Source organism: Malurus melanocephalus, unplaced genomic scaffold (genome assembly GCF_030028575.1).
Source record: "Malurus melanocephalus ecotype Western Australia unplaced genomic scaffold, MMel_1.1 scaffold_59, whole genome shotgun sequence".
NCBI lineage: Eukaryota > Metazoa > Chordata > Aves > Passeriformes > Maluridae > Malurus > Malurus melanocephalus.
Genome location: NW_026623291.1, coordinates 1,232,698 through 1,249,951, shown reverse-complemented (window position 1 = coordinate 1,249,951; position 17,254 = coordinate 1,232,698). Strand labels below are relative to the sequence as shown.

The 17,254-nt window shown below is 51.8% G+C and overlaps 1 protein-coding gene across 1 annotated transcript; it reads left to right on the top strand.

The window, feature by feature from the left end:
• The first annotated feature begins 53 nt into the window (after positions 1–53).
• On the top strand, positions 54–15,260 carry TTI1 (TELO2 interacting protein 1). The gene is made up of 7 exons (XM_057365926.1): positions 54–2,472; positions 2,939–3,130; positions 3,906–4,048; positions 4,876–5,016; positions 6,405–6,609; positions 7,290–7,377; positions 13,252–15,260. The coding sequence occupies exons 1-7, from the start codon at positions 192–194 to the stop codon at positions 13,484–13,486; spliced, it is 3,285 nt and encodes a 1,094-aa protein (XP_057221909.1). The 5' UTR covers positions 54–191; the 3' UTR covers positions 13,487–15,260.
• The last annotated feature ends 1,994 nt before the right edge of the window (positions 15,261–17,254 follow it).

Here is a 17,254-nt window from a genome sequence, read left to right as displayed (position 1 = left end):
CAGTGCGCGTCACCAACGCATGCGCATTGTGGGCAAACGAGACTTTCCTCACGGAGCCCGCCCCGCGCCGCGGGAGCTTTGTGGCGCTCACAGCGCGGCSTCACTTCCGACACCCTCAGGGCTGCCCGGCCTGGCCCCGCGATCCCCGGCAGGACCCCCCGGTACCGGGCAGGGCCCCGCGGTSCCCCGGTATGGCCGTGTTCGATACCCCGCAGGCGGCGTTCGGGGCGCTGCGCCCCGTSTGTGTGCAGCTGACGCGGGCGCAGACGGTGGAGAACGTGCGGCTGCTGCAGGCGCTCCTGGCCGGGGTGAGCGGCGCGGCCCTGCAGGAGCTGCAGGAGTATGTGCTGTTCCCGCTGCGCTTCGCCCTGCGGGTGCCGGGGCCCAAGCAGGAGCGGCTGGTGCAGAGCCTGGTGCAGTGCATCTCCTCCGTGCTGGCGGCGACGTGCGTGAAGAAACAGGAGCTGCTGCAGGAGCTGTTCTCTGAGCTCTGTACCTGCCTCGCTCCCCCTCCCAGCTCGGGYAAAGCTGCCCCGCTCTCCGAGGAGCTGAAGCTGGCTGTGATCCAGGCACTCCACACCCTGATGCATTCGGCYTATGGGGATATTATCTTGTCTCTGTACCAACCTTCCACCCTTCCGCTCTTAGGATTTGCTGTGTCTTTGCTTCTGACACTTGCAGAGCAAGAAAAAGCAAAGCAAATCAAGATCTCTGCTTTGGAGTGCTTGCAGGTCCTAGTTCTGCAGTGTGACTGCCAGGAGCACCGACACCTGGATGAAGATGAGGCACAGCGATGTGGGGATTTGTTTGCTTCTTTTCTGCCCGGAATTTCTATTACACTGTCTCGGGTTATTACTGGAGACATCAAACAAGGTCACAAACCCACTGTTTCTGCCATCAGACTCTTTTATCTAATCGTTGGCTTGGTCATGGCGGACGCACAGTTAGCCAGAATCCCAAAGAGTAAGGAAAAGCTGCTGGTGGAACAAAGCAGAATATCAGAGCTAATGATCCATAGAGGACCTGATTGGAGTAAAAGTACTGCTGAAAAACTCTCCTTTCTCCTGCATAAAGTGGTTGAGTCTTCTTCAGTTCACCCYCACTGGAAGGTGAGACTGGAGCTGGTGGAGCTGGTGCACCACTTACTGAGGAACTGCAGCCAGTCATTGGTGGACTCGTTCAGTCACCTCTTAAAGGGCTTGGTTGGACTGGTTAATGATGAAAACAGTGAAGTCCAGAGCAGGTGTAATGAAGTTCTGCAAGGGATTGCAGAGCAGAGGATTGTGGCCCAGAACAGGGCTCTTGCTGATGTCCTGTCTGAGAACCTCCATTCCCTTGCCACAGCTCTTCCCCGCCTGATGAACTGTCAGGACGACACAGGCAAGGTTTCCACACTGAGCTTGTTGCTTGGCTACYTGAAGCTGCTGGGCCCCAAGATTAACATTGTCCTCAACTCCGTGTCCCACCTACACCGCCTTTCCAAGGCGCTGGTGCAGGTTCTGGAGCTGGATGTGACAGATGTGAAGATAGTGGAGGCCCGGCGCTCTGGGCCACCATGCCCCTTGCAGCAGGGTGTGCAGACTGGCAGGTGCCAGAAGAAATATTTCCGCTTCTTCACAGAAGAGAAGGTTTTCCAGCTCCTTCAGCAAGTGTGTCGTGTTCTTGGCTATTATGGGAACCTCTACTTGCTTGTGGATCACTTCATGGGGCTGTACAAYGAGTCTTGCCTGTACCGAAAACAGGCAGCCATGATCCTCAACGAGCTGGTCACGGGAGCTGCTGGAGTGGGAGTGGATGTCCTGCAGGAGAGAGAAGTTCCACTGAATGTGGATGACCTCAAAGGGTCCATAACATCCATTCTGGATGAGTACATGGACCAGGCAAACTGGTATTTGGTCACTAGCAATGACACAGAGGAAAGCAGCTCTGAGCTCTCAGTGCAGCACTCAGGACTCTCTGTCCTTGCGGGAGCAGTGTCCAGCAGCGTTCTCCTTCCATCCCTGGAGCCCCCGGTCACAACCCGCACCATGAACAGCAACATCTGGCAGATCTGCATCCAGCTGGAGGGCGTTGGCTGCTTTGCTGCCGTCCTGGGGAAGGAGTTCAGGCTGCTGCTGCTCTCAGCTCTCTACCCTGTGCTGGAAAAGGCTGGTGACAGGACTCTGCTCATCAGTGAGACAGCACTGGGGACACTGGCAGACATATGTGAGGCCTGTGGTTACGACTCAGTGCAGCGTTTGATTAATGAGAATTCTGACTATCTGGTGAATGGGATTTCCCTGAATTTGCGCCAGCTGGCACACCAGCCACGTGCATCCCAGGTCCTGGACACRATGCTGAAGCATTCAGATGCCAGCTTGCTGCCATTGGTAGAAGATGTAATCCAAGATGTCCTGTCTGCACTAGATCAGTCCTACAATAGCCAGGCTTTCACCTTCCTCAGGGTYCTCCACTCAGTCATGACAGCTCTAGGTACCAAAACGATGTTTACTTTGTGTAATGCAGCCTTGCTCTCACTAAGGGTGCTTCTCTTGGACCTTTCCACTTGCCTTGCCATGGGGGGCTCCAGGTGGCCAGGGTGCTGCAGTGTGATGGCCACTYTGCCTGCTGGGGCAGCACTCAAGCAAAGATCACCAGTAGCTTCCCCTCTCCAGTTTGTCTAGCCTACAGCCTTTCACAGGAACATTACCTTTAGAGGCTGAGAAATGGATGGATTYACTGCTCCCATGAACATTCTGTAGGAACACATGGCATGTATTCCTGTTTAACATTCCTATACCATCAGGGAGGTGACTGGGATGTGACAGCAGGTGCATGGATCAGGTGCCATCCCATGAGATATGAGAGCCTGCTCATCTCTTCTGGCATCCATGGCACCTTGCTGGATTGCAGGAGGGGRTCATGGTTGCTCAGTGACATGTCAGTTCCTCTTTTGCAGTGCAGTGGTTTGGAGTGCCCAGCACTGAGGAGCACACGCAGACTGGCAAAGGGCAGAGCGCGGCTCGGTCCCAAGGGCAGCAGGAGGTGACAATGACAAGGCAAGAAATGGAACGATTCTTCCTTGACTATGTCAGCCAGAAGCAGATCTCAGAGGGTGATCTTCCTGACCTGGAGGAGGAGGAGGAGGCAGGTCAGTGCTGTGTGTGGCTGGAGRGAAGCATGGTCAGCTTGCAGAGAGACTGTGATGTCTGAGGTGTCCTTTTGTCACAAGGGGGGCCTTGTGACCAAGCTAGCAGTCTCAGCTCCTCTTCAAACTGACCTTGGTTCATGTAAAGTGCTGTTGGATGTTCTTGCTTAGTTCTGTTTGAGTGGGGAAGACAAATGTTTGCAGATCAAGGCTTCTCTAGCTTGAAGACACAAGCATACTGTGGTTTTCCTTACCTCATAGCAGTTAATTTGGGTTCAGGSCCTGAAGTTTCATCTTTCCAGGATCCTATGCATTTTCCTCATGCTCCCTTGGGAATCTCTGTACTATTTTCTCCTGGCTAATGATGCCACTGCTCCCTTCTCACTTGGCCTTGGCAAGCACTGCAGACATTCATATAGGGAACTTTTTAGTCTTTACTGGGCTGTGCTGCAATCCTGACCTTTAAATATTTCATCTTTAAATACCCAGGCTTTTCATTTTTAATAAAAATCAATGGGAAATAAGTCCATGGTGAGAAGAGACTGCAAATGTCAGACTAGCTGCATTGTCCAGTAAAGAAAGCGAACATTCCCTAGCCCCACACTCTTACGTGAACTTGACACCAACTCACAGAACTCATAGGCTTAACTATATCTAAGCACATTAAAAMAATGCCAGAGGCCTTATTTAGGATTTTGCAGAATGGTTGTGAGTGGGTATTGTGCACCCAGAGCTCCCAAGTAATTTTCATGACTTCAATATTGGTTTTGTCTTCCAGATGAAATTCCCCATGCTATGCCAGAGCCCAGCTGTGACATGGAAGGAGAAGCTCCAATGCCAAGCCATGCTCAGGTGGCSAGGGATGTGATGGAGAGGTGCATCCACTTGCTGTCTGACGGGAACCTCCGAGTGCGGCTGAAGGTCGGTAATCGCCGGCTCTGAGGGACAGATGGTGCCCATGAAGGGGCTGGTAACTCGTCAGCGTGTGCACCGTGCACGTTGGGCTCCCTGCCATCCCCAGGTTTGTGCTGCCATATGCTCGAGCAGGACAGATCTTCCCAAGCCTGGCAAGAGAAAGAGAGAGAGATTTTTGGGAGCACTCTGGATTAGGAATGGCAGCCGGGCAGAACAGAATCTTAAGGGTGGCTTTGTACTGCGCACTTCTTGATGCTTGTGACAGTTCAGTCTTGTGCCTTGTCCTTTGGTGGAGGAAACAGAAGCATCTTTCTCCCATCTGTGCTTCCCATCCCCCTTCCTCAGGCTGCAGTGCACAGGCTGATGAATGTTTTTGAAGTTGCTGGGGTGATGATAAGCAGGGCTAAAAGCCTGGCTCTTTTCTAATTATGAAAACCCTTTGAAGGTGGCCTCCTTTTAAAGTGCAAAGTGAGACTGAAAAATGAGGCATAACCCAGATTCTCATCCCAGCAGCCCCAGCTCTGCCAGGTGATCTGGCTTCCACAGCCACAGTGGGGTCCAAGTGTGCAGCTCAGCTTGTGGGAATCCAAGAATTCTGCCCTGCTCCCAGCCTAGCTCTGTACCCAGCACAGGTTGTGTCACYGCAGTGCTTGTCCCTTTCCATACAGGCCTGATCTCTAAGCACTGTTCACTTGTCCCCGTTCTTGCTGCAGTAAAACCGCACCCTTTGCTAGTCAACCCCTCCTCCTCCTGGCTTCCCAGCATGATGCTGGGATCCACCTTAATGCCTGGCACTGCAGCACTCAGARTCTGTTCCCTCCCCTCCTGCCCAGGTCCTGGATGTGCTGGAGCTCTGCGTGACCATGCTGCATCCTCATGGAAACCATCTGCTTCCCATGGCTCACCGTGTCTGGCCAGCTCTCGTCACCCGGCTGATTAGTGACGACCCTCTGGCAGTGCTCAGAGCCTTCAAGGTATGGCAGTGACTGCCAGCAGCATTTCCAGCTGGGGCTGGGGCAGGAAGTGGCTCAGGCAGTGCTGCAGCCCAGGGGAGAGCACAAGCCCTTGCAGTGATGTTTAAATGTGGTTTGGAGCATGGGGTCGGTGTACCACTCCCACTGCAGCCTGTCCTTGATGCTGTTCCTGGGGGAAGCAGCAATGTTGGTGGTTGTTGCAGGGATGAGAAAAACAGTTCTACAGCCTGAGCAGCTGTTAGGGGCACTGTACAGTGCAGCTTGGTCTTGCTGGATCCACACTCCCAGCATCATCTTTGGAAATTTCAGATTGAAGATAAGGGAACGTTTCATGATTGAGGCATCGGCAAGGGAGGGGAGAGGTTAAACAAAGACTTGGCCCTATAATAACATTATTAAAGAGCTTCTGACCTTGTCAGCTGGCTCCTTTCTCCTCCTGACTCACAGGCTGGCCAATAAAGCATGTTTCCYGAGGTTGCCAGCCCCAGCATTGCAGAGGAATTCATCTGCTGGGCAGAGTGATGTTCAGTTTGGAATCCTTTGGTGTGAATAAAGTGAGTTTTCATTCCCCAAATTCCAGAAGCCACGCACTAGAATCTCAGAATAGCCATAGCTATCATGTGCCTGCCCTAAAAGGGGGTTAGAGATTGCTATAAAAAATTAATTAACTTTTAAAAAGTTCAAGTCACCATTACAATTAGCACCCAGTTGGGGTTTTGTTGTATGAATTCTCCCTGAAGTGTCTTCCTGCCTAAATTCGAGGACAAGAAATGTCGTAACAATRTAAAGCAAACACAACATAACCATCATCTCAGTCCTGCACACTGAGACCACGAGCTCAGTGAAGTTCCAAGAGAGATCAGTGTTCTGGCCACGTGGATCCCCCTTTGCTTTTACATGCATTTAGAGCCTTTCTSTCCCCACATTGAGTTTGATCCTGTTCACACACCAGTAGTGCTGGGTGCCCTGTGCTGTGACCAGTTGGCCTTTCTGCTTGCTGATGTGCKTGGAAAGATGGGCTGTCTGCACCACAAAAGAGGTTTAAGGATATAATGATGTTTAATGGCATTTTCCATCAGAGACTCCTCCAGTAATTCTGAGTAAGACTGGACAGCTGCTCTTACCTTTACTGTGCTAATGAGGGAAGGGCAGCCCAGGAGGTCAGCCAGGTGTCACTGCAGGGCAGGGTGCAGCTCACTCAGCCTCTCAAACGTTCACCTTCTGCTCATTATGGGGAARCTGGGGCAGGTGTGGTCACATTGCTCTCACTTGCAAAAAAAATTCTCCAGAGAGGATGAATGCCTGAATCCCCCAGGCTGGTGTGGGATCACTGAGCTCCTCCCAGGCCCCTCTATGTGCTGTTCTCCTGTAACTGATGTCTCTTTTAGGTTCTGTGTACCCTGGCTGAAACCTGTGGGGACTTCCTGAGGCGGAGATTCTCCAAAGATGTCCTGCCCAAGCTGACCAGTTCCCTCCTCAGCCAGGCCCCAGCAAGTGCCAGGGCTGGGCCTGTGTACAGCCACACACTGGCCTTCAAGCTGCAGCTGGCTGTGCTGCAGGGCCTGGGCTCCCTCTGCGAGAGACTGGACATGGGTGAGTACCAGGGAAAGCATAGGTTGYGTGGATCTCTGCCAGACTTTACTCTCTCATCTCAGCTTGCTGCTTTTCCTCCTGCTGCCCACAGAATTGATTTCTTGATCTTCTCCAGCCTGCATCTGTCCTCTGTAGGAGCTCTGTGAAGCGGTGCTGGGCACCCTTAACTCACTAGGAGACAAAGGGGGGAGAAGGTTCCCAGCACATCCAAAATYTGATTGCTCATCCCACTTGTGCATGAGAAGGGGGTACTGAGTGGAGTGCCTGGGTTGTTGTAGGGCCTGTTGGGCCGTGCTTTGTTCTTACTGGCAAACTGGAGCCCAGATCAGACTTCTGCCCAGCTTGATTGGTTCCATTTGGGCTTATGTCTGGATGACTCTTTAAATCCAGCACATSACACTCTTCTATTGAATGAAACTCTCTGAAATTCTCCCCAAGTGGAATTTCTGGAGCTGTCTTTGATGAGGGAGAAGGTTTGCTGGCTAGTTGCTCTTTTCCTCTCAGTGCCCTTGATTGCTTTCCTGTTTGCAGTAAATGTTTAAAAGGCAAGGTCAGAAGAGCTCTGGGTCAGRCAGCTCAAAGGCTCAGAAGCCTCTGCTGCCAATTTGGAACTGATTCCATTAGGCAGCAGCTGCTGAGGAGGTCACCTCCTACCCTTCTTTCCTGTTCCATTCCTGCAGGCGAGAGTGACCTGAATAAAGTGGCAGATGCCTGCCTGATTTACCTCAGTGCCAAGCARCCTGTGAAACTGCAAGAAGCTGCCCAGAGGTAATGTCTCTTAAATGCAGATGTATTTTGGTGTATATATAATGGGGGACAGAGGGAGCATGGTGATCCCATTCCTTTTGCACTTTTCCTGTTTTTCACAAGTCATGTACAACAGAGTCTCTGATGGAGGTTTTCTGTGATGAACTGTCATTTGCTCCCCAAAATGAGCTACAGAGGTCAGTTGTCAGCTTGCACAGACATTACAGGTGACCTTGTAGTGCATTTGGGGATGAAGGGGAAGATGTGCTTCTTGCTTTTTCCTAACCAAATACTTGGTGCTCTTGGCCCACTGGCAGCATTAAACTGCAGAGGGAAGACAGCTATGGAGAAGGATGTGCCAGGCATTCCCTTGTATTTTATCACTTTTAATACCTTCTGCAGGCTGGGGGATTTACTTCTGTTATCCTTCCACTTTCCCTGGGCTCCAGCCCAGGGTCTGCCAGGTGGACTGGCGTTTGTTTGGGAAGCCATCAGTCTTGGCACCAGTGTTGCTCTGARAAGGCTGGGAGAGTCTAAAAGAGCAAAAACAGTTTAGGTGAACACACTCCAGCTCTAGGAAGTGTTGACAGACATACTTTGCTGCTTGGTGTAGAAAACTCTGCTCAGCATGTTCTGCTGTCAGGATAAGAAATCACTATTGTCATATGTTGTCACCTGGAACCAAGGCCGGAGATTTCAGGAGACAAAACGAGCCCAGGTCCAGAACACTGGACATAAATCAGAAAGCCCCTCTGCCRAAGGACAGGGTGAAAGCCAGCCCCCCCTTCCTGTGTGGCCAGCACTGCCCTCCCCCGAGGGGAGAGGAATCCAGCAGGTTCCGAAGGCTCTGCGGTTTCRGATTTCCAGGGCAGGCTGCAGGAAAGGGAAGCAAAGGGAAGTGCAGCCCATCCATTCCCTTTCACAAAGCACRGGCTCCCGGGGGTGCAGGGTGTGAAAGGCTTTGTGTGGCTGGGCAGCAGTTCAGAGCCAGCGCTCTCCGGAGCTGGAGCATTCCTTTGTTTGTATCCCTGTGCGGGTGGGAGCAGGTTTATTTTTACCTTGGAGGCTTTCRCGGCCGCACAGCAGGCTCCAGCAGCATTTGTTCTGCAGAGGGGCTGTGTGCCGTGGGCGTGCATCCCCTTAATGCAATAATGCCTCAGTCTGTGCAAGCGATGCTGGATGGAAAGCAGAACACCAGGATTTATCTAGATATTTGGAATCTGAAGCTTTTAAATCATTAACCAAGCAGCTTGAGAAGCTGTGCAATTTCCCCCCCAGCAGCAGGGGTGGGGGGAAYGTAAAATGAGCCCTGTTGGAAGCTGTATGGTGAAGTGAGCTCACTTGTTGGAACACAAGGGCAGCAAAGTTCAGGGCAAGTAACATTTGTCTCCTATATGTTATTTTTATTTTATTTTAAGGGGAARATGCCATATGTTTTGCTCCTCCCCCCATGCTTCACATATGTCAGTGAACCAAGCTGCTCATAGAAGCCCTTGCTGTATCCTGTTTAACACCACTGACAAACACATACATGCACTGAGGCGTGCATCATGTCTGGCCTGACACCACACACATGGCAGCATTTGGAGGTTTCTTTTGGATTTAATTTTTTTAGTTTAGTCCTATGCAATCCGTGGTCTTGGAGCCTGGATGGATCAGAGTTAGTATCACACTCACTTCTAACTGTAGTACCCTGATACGAGGTTTCAGCCTGGAAAAGTCAAAATTAGTTTGTACCCTAACAATCAGCTCCTGTGCCAGGATAAGAATCACTTCTCACCCACGCTTCCATTTCTATTCTCCAGCTGCTGAACCACCACATTCCTGCAAGTTGTTCCTCTTCTTGCTCTCCATGTGCCTGAAAGTAATCCTGCAAACTGACACAGGTTGTCACACATAAGGTCCTTTCCATCTAAGCAAGGGCAATGTTATCAGCCTGATACATGAGAAATTCTGCATTTTAAATGCTTCTAAAAACAGATAGACCAGAACTAATCTTAGCCCCAGCCTGAGCACCAGCGTACGTCACATAACTCAGCTTTATCACTGCAGAAATCATATGAGGTAAAAGGATGTTTGGAATCAGCTTGCCATAGTGATTTATACTAAGTGGCCTTTGCTCAGCTCTTAGGATCCTTATTCAGCTGATGGGTTGTGACCTGTCAAGAGCAAGGTCAGGACTTGCAAAGTCAGTTGTAGCTCCAAAAATTGTACACTGACTACATGAAGATTCTGTGGGCGTGCAGAGGGCTGAGCAGGAATTTTTGGCCGAGGTGCTTGAGGCACACACACACACAAAAAAAAGAAAAAAGGAAAAAGGAAGTTTGGCTGTTATCCAGGGATGTTATCATGCCCYGAGGAGTCTGCTTAATCCCATTTATGGGACCCTGTAGCTTTATTAGATGAAGCAGTGGGAGTAAGTGATTTTTGTAGCTGCAGCTTCAYGGAATACTCACCAGGCAAAAATAGACACTGGGAAAAAAAGAACTCCAACACATAACAATAGGCTTTACTAGAAGATAACTGCTGGGAGTATTCCAGGAGAGTTTTATCCAAAGCTTTTTTTAAAAAAAACAAACCAAAAAACAAATGCAAAATCACCAAAGGGACCAAACCTACTGAAGAAGAGTTTGGGAATTCCAGGGAGCACTAAACAAGTCTTTGCCTTCATTGAAGAAGATGAGCCAGTGCAAAGGAGGGGACATGGCCAGAAAGACTTGAGCAAAGGGGATTTTTTGGGGGCCCCAGCAATGGGAACAAGGCAGAGGGAGATGCTGGAAACTGAAATTCACAGTTTGTAAATCTGAGCTTCGCATCAATTTATGAAGTTGCATCATCCCTGACAASCTTTTCATTTCAGGGGATAAAACCTTGAAGGAAAAGAGATTAGGAAATTGTCACTGGCCCCTGTCAAAACTGACAAGTAGTTTTTCATTCTTTCCGTTTCAAGTGACTGTTTTGAAATTTACGCTTAATTCCTACTAAATGCTTGTAGCTCACRAAGTTTGTTTGACCTTTCAGTCAATAGTCTGGATAGGAATGATTTTTTTCTCCCCCTMAGATATAATTTCCTCAGTTCTTACTGGAGCCTATGGTGTGCTGTATCCAGTCAAACATTCAGCAGGGATGAAAAGCCAGGAAGCCTCGTCCTTCTGCCAGTCTGGTCACTGTGCCATGGCTTTGCTTGGAGCTTGGGAACAGACAAGGCAACAGAGCAGCCAAACTGCTCTGTGCTGGTAGAATATGTTTAGCACACTTGGGACAAATACAAGCTATTTTGGGACCTTTTTTTGATACCAAGGTTGATTATGCAGCTTACCTCTTTTGGTTTGATTGTGTGGTTTGTTGGATACTCACTGTCAGCTGTCACTCCCAGGCTGGATTGAAGCACAACAGAACAGCCACCTGCTCAAGGCAAAATTCAATAAAGTGATATTTAAGAAAAGAAAAAAAAATAGAAAAAGGCAACAACAGAAAACAAACTTRGATTAACCCCAGGATTCTTTGCTATGGAAACAGGTTGCTTGGAAACTACCCCAGAGTTAGTTTGAAAATGTAAAAGTCAAGTTGTTCTTTAAGCTGCCGAGCACTCCAGGCTATCAGGGATAATCACAGCCTTGAGCCATTATGGGCACCAGAGGCAGAGAGTTCTCTGGGGTCTGGGTAATCTCTGAGGGTCGCTCTCCCTGGAGCAGCTGATTGGGAAGAGGTTGGAGAGCAGAGWGCCTGTGCTGTGAGTGTAAGAGGTACAGCAGTGTGTGTGCTGGGGATCAGCAGCCTGCTGAACAATATTCCCCATTCCCATGTTCACTTCACAGCAGTTTGTTGTCCTTGCYTGCTCCTATCCCAGCCATAAGGAGCAAGGATTATCTCTGCAGCTGCCCAGCAACAGCAGCTCCTTGAGAACTGGGTGGAACCACTGGGAGCTGGTGTTTGCTGGCAGAGCTGTGTGCTCCCACTGTTAGAGCCAAGCTGAGGGCACGGGCAGGGCGGGATTTGGGGAGCTGGAGTTGGGATGTCAGTGGTGAGAGCTCCATGCCCTGCCCCTGCCAGCCTCTTGCTTGGGCCAGTCCTCCCCTTCCTGAGCTGCAGGAGCAAAGCCAGGGGAACAAGGAGTCCTGTGAGCTCACCTGCATTTGGCCAATCCACAGAAAAAAGTCGTGTTGCTGARGCAGCTGTTGCCAAGCCCAGCTATCAGTGTAGAGCACATTCCCACTGGTTCCTCTGAAGCAGGCAGATAGGCACCGCCAGCACCTTTGGGAGGGGACAGTGCCAACAGCTTCAGTGGTGACATCTCCCCTCCTGCTGTTCTGAGACCTGTGCTGAGGGACAGGCGRGGTGTTAATGGCAGAGAGGCAAAAGAACAGCTTTGGCTGCACATGATGAGTCCCACATCCACAGGGTTATTGTGAAGAGGGGAGGGAGCTCTCTCCTGCCTTCATCTCATTTCTGTGCTCTTTCACGTTACCCATGGCACTGCACTCCCTTTCAGAGGAGAGCTTCTCAAAGGGATTTCTYCCTGCTTTACATAGGAAGCAACCTCACTTTAGGGATGAAAGCTCTTCCAGGAGAAATTTGGACAGCAGTCAGGTCTGGATTTTGTGTGGCTTTTGTAGCAGGTGATCTTTGCTTTTAGAGAGGGAGTTCAGTCGTGTATTTCTTGGGGGAGCAGAGACAGACCTACCTGATTTCTCTTCCCATTACCTCACCCAGCTGCTGTTCTCCTCACAGCTCCATGATTTCAGTGAAAACTTGAGACCTGAAGATSCATGTCTGGCTTTACAGGGATCTTGGAAAACTGTACCATAGACATGAGTGCTGAGTGCCTTTGGTGATCACAGTGCACTCAGCACCATTCAGGAAGAGGCCTTGCAAATTTCAATTTAATTTTGCCCACAGCACAGCCAGAGAATTTAATACTATTTAATGCACCTTCTRTGCATTAAACCCTGACACAGACCTAGCTAAGCCCAAAGGTTGCTGCAGGGAGAGCTGTCAGGAGGGGATGGGTAACTGTAGGTCACACAARTCAGCATTTGCTCTTTCACTCCTCAAGCTTCCTGCTCTCCAGCAGCAGCTGTGTCCCAGCAGCTCACAGCTGGGCCCAGTGTGAAGGGCATGCTGGAAAGGCAAATCCCATCTTACCGAGGTATGGAAATGCAAAGTGAAAACCATCAACACTGGCAGTAAATCTGCAGAGGAAGTTGTGATTTCTCTTCTCCTTCATTCTGTTGTTAATGAAGGTTCTATTTGGTTTTGGTTTAAAATCCTGCTTTGTGAAACGTGCTGTGCAGAAGAACAAAAATTTGGAGGCCTCTAATAAGGACTTGGGATGGGGGGAGATCTCACTTGAACAAAAAGCCTTCAAATGTAGAGTTGCACTTCCCTTGAGGCCCAGCCTGGGCAGCAGCCCCAAATACCCTTGTGTTTGCCACCTCTGGAAAGGCAGAAAAGCCCAGATGAGTTAACTCCCTCACTCCCCAAAAACCAGAGAGGGAGGTGAACAACACAGACCACTAAGATCTCTGCAGGAGGTGTTGTCCAAAAGATCCCAGATATGAGCAGCGCATGCAGCACCCCACAGTCACTTCCCCAGCGTGTGGAACAGGCAGGTTTAGGCTTGTGCCAGCACCAAGCCTGGGTCAGTTCTGCACCAGCTGCTTGTTTGATGTCCACRACTGTAGCATCATAAATATTTTTCTCCCACTTGCCAGTTGCTGTGAGACACAGAGCTGCTTTCTCAAGCACGGGGGCATAGCTCTGCCCTCTGTAAGGAGCCAAGTTTGTTCAGCTGCCGGAGGTTGCCAGTGCCATCAAAGCTTTTCTTAGCTCTTAATAACCCTGTTGGGTGCTAACCCTTGTCCTTACTCTCCTTTCTTCCTGCGCTTTCCACAGTGTTTTCCTGCACTTGATGCACGTGGACCCTGACAGCACCTGGCTGCTCCTGAACGAGGTGTGCTGCCCCGAGGGGTACGAGCCCCCCCACGCCAGCCTGCGCCCCGTGAAGCTCAGCGGGATGGGGCGACCCCGGAATGAGCTCACTGACAACGTGGTGCTCCTGCTCCAGAGGCTGCAGCAGCACGAGGGCACGGGGCCAGGGACCAGCACACAGGAGGCATCTCCTCCCTGACAGACCTACACAGCAGCTGGGATGGGAAAGAGGAACCACCAGGATAGAGTTCACCTGGAAAAACGCCATCATTGAGGATCCAAATGGTTCAKGGGCAAAGGAAGGGCTGCCCAGTCTGGGGCACTGGCTGAGACACCGTCCTCRTGGCAGAAGGTTTATTTTTTGAAGCAGTGTTTGAGGATGAGGTGGGTACATGACCCTGACTCCTCCTGACTTGCGCCTTTCCAGCAGCATATGTAGAGAAAATGGCACATGAAGAGCGAGTCACCTTCCAGAAATTACTTCCTAATCCTTGATCCTTGGGGGTTGCCCCTTTAGCACCCCCCAACCTCTCTGACCTCCTCACAGCTGTGATGATCCCTCCCATTCTCAGCTGGACAGTGAYTGACAACTCTAAGCAAAAGCTTTATCTGGCCTTTACCCTTCCYAGGAAGAGAATCTTGTTTGGGGTGCAAGAGAATCTTGTTTGGGTCCTGCTGTAAACCTGTTCATTTAAAAACCAGTTAATCTCAGAAGTTAAAGTGCATTTCCAGTAAATTCTTCACCTGTGTTACTGGCAGGAACAATGTGTCCTCGCAGAAGCATCAGGGCTGCTCCTCGCAGCTGCGGTTTGCTGAGGCTGGCTAGAGGCAGCCAAATGTTCTCTCTTCTCTATCTCACTCTCTCTGAGGTTCTGTAGAGCATCAGCCAGCCCTGATTTACACCAGGGAGTGATTTACAGCTTCTCCCATGCCCAGATCAGAGTTCTCTCAGGCCATTTCTAACCCCCACTCCAAGGAGAATTAGATGAAGCACCTGCCTGTGCCCCGGTAGAGTYTCTGCATCTATCCATGGTCAGACGGTGACGGTGACAGGGGGTGTGAGCACGGTGGCACCCCAGCAGTGCTGTGGCTTGCCCAAGCAGGTACAACATGGCACAGTGAGCAGATGACACGTCTTTGGGATCAGCTCACTCTCCCTGCTGAGGGGCTTCTCCCSTGATCTCCAACTCCCACATTCTTTCCCCAGAGACTGTCCACAGGCACTGCTTCACTCAGCTGGTCCCAGACCTCACTGGCTCCTGGACCCCTCAGCTTCACCCGAGCAGCTCCTGGCAGCTGGCTGCCTCCTGGCACTTGGGGAAGTTCTATGCAAGTGAAATAAAAGGGCAGATTTTGACTAAGTTTGGGGGCAAGCTCAAAAACCAAAGCAATAAATGGATTGTTACATGGAGCAGGCTTTGTGCATCATTGCTGGGGATCCTGGGTGAGCATCCAAAATGTGTCTTTGCTGGTGGGCCCGAGGGCACTACTGCATCTGCCCACATCCCTCAGCTGAAGTTACTTCYCCTTGTCTCCCTGGTTTTATTCAGTCTTTACTGCTGGTTGCTTCTCCAGGGAAAACACAAGTCATTGGCTTTTTACCCAGTAGGACAGGGCTGCAGGTCAGCTTTATTCTTTTTTAATATCTGTTCAGTGCTTAACGCTGGTTGGGTTCTATACAAAGGAGCCTTCAGAGCTGCTCTGACAGGGCAGGCAGGGAGGTGAAATACTGCTTTTGGTTTCCCAGCGCCCTTGGGGCTGGTGCAGTTTTCTGGGTTGTTGTAGCGCTTGACAAAACTCATCCATTAGGTGCAGATGCTGCATCCAGCCTGGCTCCGCTCGGCTCCAAGGATCCAGCCTGCCCATGCCAAGGCTTGCCATCCTGCAGGACAGGCATGGCACTCAAGGGCAGCACTGCCCCATCACTGCCCAGTGCCCAGGAACCAACACATCACCCAGCCAGGGCTCTGGCACAGCTGACTGYRCMAAGACCCRCCCTAGAGCCTGTGATTCGTGCTGSTCTCACAGAGATTTTCCCCACAGCCTCAGCCCCAGCCAGCAGGTGGGTGCTGGTGGCAGGAGAGGCTGTCCTGCCTGTYACAGTCAGCTCTTCTCAGCTTCGTTTTCGCCCTTGCTTTATTGGAGGCTGAGTAAATTGCTTTTGTCTGAGGCAGGATAATGGCTGGGAGAGGGACTGCGTGGAAATGGCATTTTCATGAGGCTGGTTCTCCCCAACAGTGACTTGCATATTAAGCTCAGCCCCTTCACAAGCCCAGGGCCTTCCCTGYTGCAACCCTCCTCCCCCAAGAAGCCCCCAACACACTAGAGTCAAGAGCCCCTGGCTCCCCCCACTCCAACCACACTCTGGGAGCCGAGAAAACAGTGTTCAGCAACTCCTTCCATGTACCAACCCAGCCAGGACCATGGGAGATTGCCACACGTGGGGTTGGGGGCACAGTTCYACACACAGCCCCTGCACCAGGCTCTGCTGAGCCACACACATGGATCCAGCAGGGTCCTCTCCCARGATTTCATATAAACTCAGCAAAATTAATCTCTTCTAATAAAACCTGTTATTGTTAAAGCTCACCTCCAGGTTTTACAAATCACTRCTCTGCACAGCAATTTGTTTACTCCCCGTCTGAGGTGATTTGCAGCCTGCTGCCCTCCCCAGCGTGTCTGTGGCTCTTCCTTTTCCTCTGCTGTAGCCTGTTTTCTGCTGCACTGGTGACCAATACATCCCAATCTCTCTTCCCCTAGCAATCCCATTCCCTGACTGGGAGAATTTGAGCAGAGCCACAACCCCACAGCTCTGCCAGGGATCACTACTGCACAGTCACCGTTACTGCTTGTGGCAAAGTGACATTCTGCACCAGCAGCCTCTCCTTGCCCTGCAGCTCCTGAATGTTTTTCTCCTGTGCCCTTTGCTCCCCAAGACACCTCTCCAGGTGGCAGAGGTGACCATGGCTCCAGAGGCACCCCCCACCTCTGCCTTGTCCTGCCCCCAGCACAGGATGACAGCAGCTCTTGTTCCTCCTGCACCYCTCAGGGCAGCAGCRCCCGGCTGGGCAGGAGCTYCCCAGCTGCAGTTTTTTAATGCTCTGAGCCCTCGGCTGCAGGGAACAATGCTGATGCCACCCCTCATCCCCATCCCCACTGCCCCCAGTCCAGCAGCCCCAGCTCTGCCCCTTTTTACCCAAGGCATTTCCAAAGCCATGTCCCCTTGCCGTGGCGTGGACAGAGAGCACACATCCACATTGGCTTCSTTTAAAGAGCTTTATTAGCTGCAGCAGGTCTGATGGTGGCAGGCTGGGGGGCAGCAGGGGAGCGGCACCCGGGCGGGGAGGCTCGGGACCCCCCTCTCTCTCCCCACAGCTCTGTCCCCAGTGGCCGTGGTCACCCGTGGGGGCAGCAGGGACGGGCTCTGCTGTTTGCACTGCGGCACAGGAGCCTGGGGCCAGGCCCTGCCCAGGGAGATGCAGTGCTGTGGCCTGGCAGGGAGGAATGCTCGACTGGGAGGGGGCCGAGAGCTGCTGGCACGGGTAGCGGGACAGGGCCAGGGTGGACAGGGCTGGCGATGAGCCCTGCATCCTCTGTGAAATGCCAGGGGCAGGAGCGATGGGTGCAGGGGGCCAGCTGTGATGGCACAGCTCCCCAGGCACACACGGAGCACGGGCAGCTGCCTGGCTGAGCGAGGCCGGAGTGTGCCGGGATCGTGCCGTGCCGTGCCGTGCCGTGCCGTCCYTCCTCTGCTGAGCTCAGGCCTTGACGTGCTGGGGGCTTCGGGGCAGGCAGGGGCAGGGCAGGGCGAGGGGATACACACGGGCTGTGGGATGGAGGCTGGAACTCAGATACGCACTGTGGAGCTGGAACCGAGCAACTAAATGGGGCAACCTACAGGAACAGGCGGCTGGTTCTGCGAAGCACAGGACAGGGCAGGGCAGGGAGGGTCCGTGGGCASGGAGCT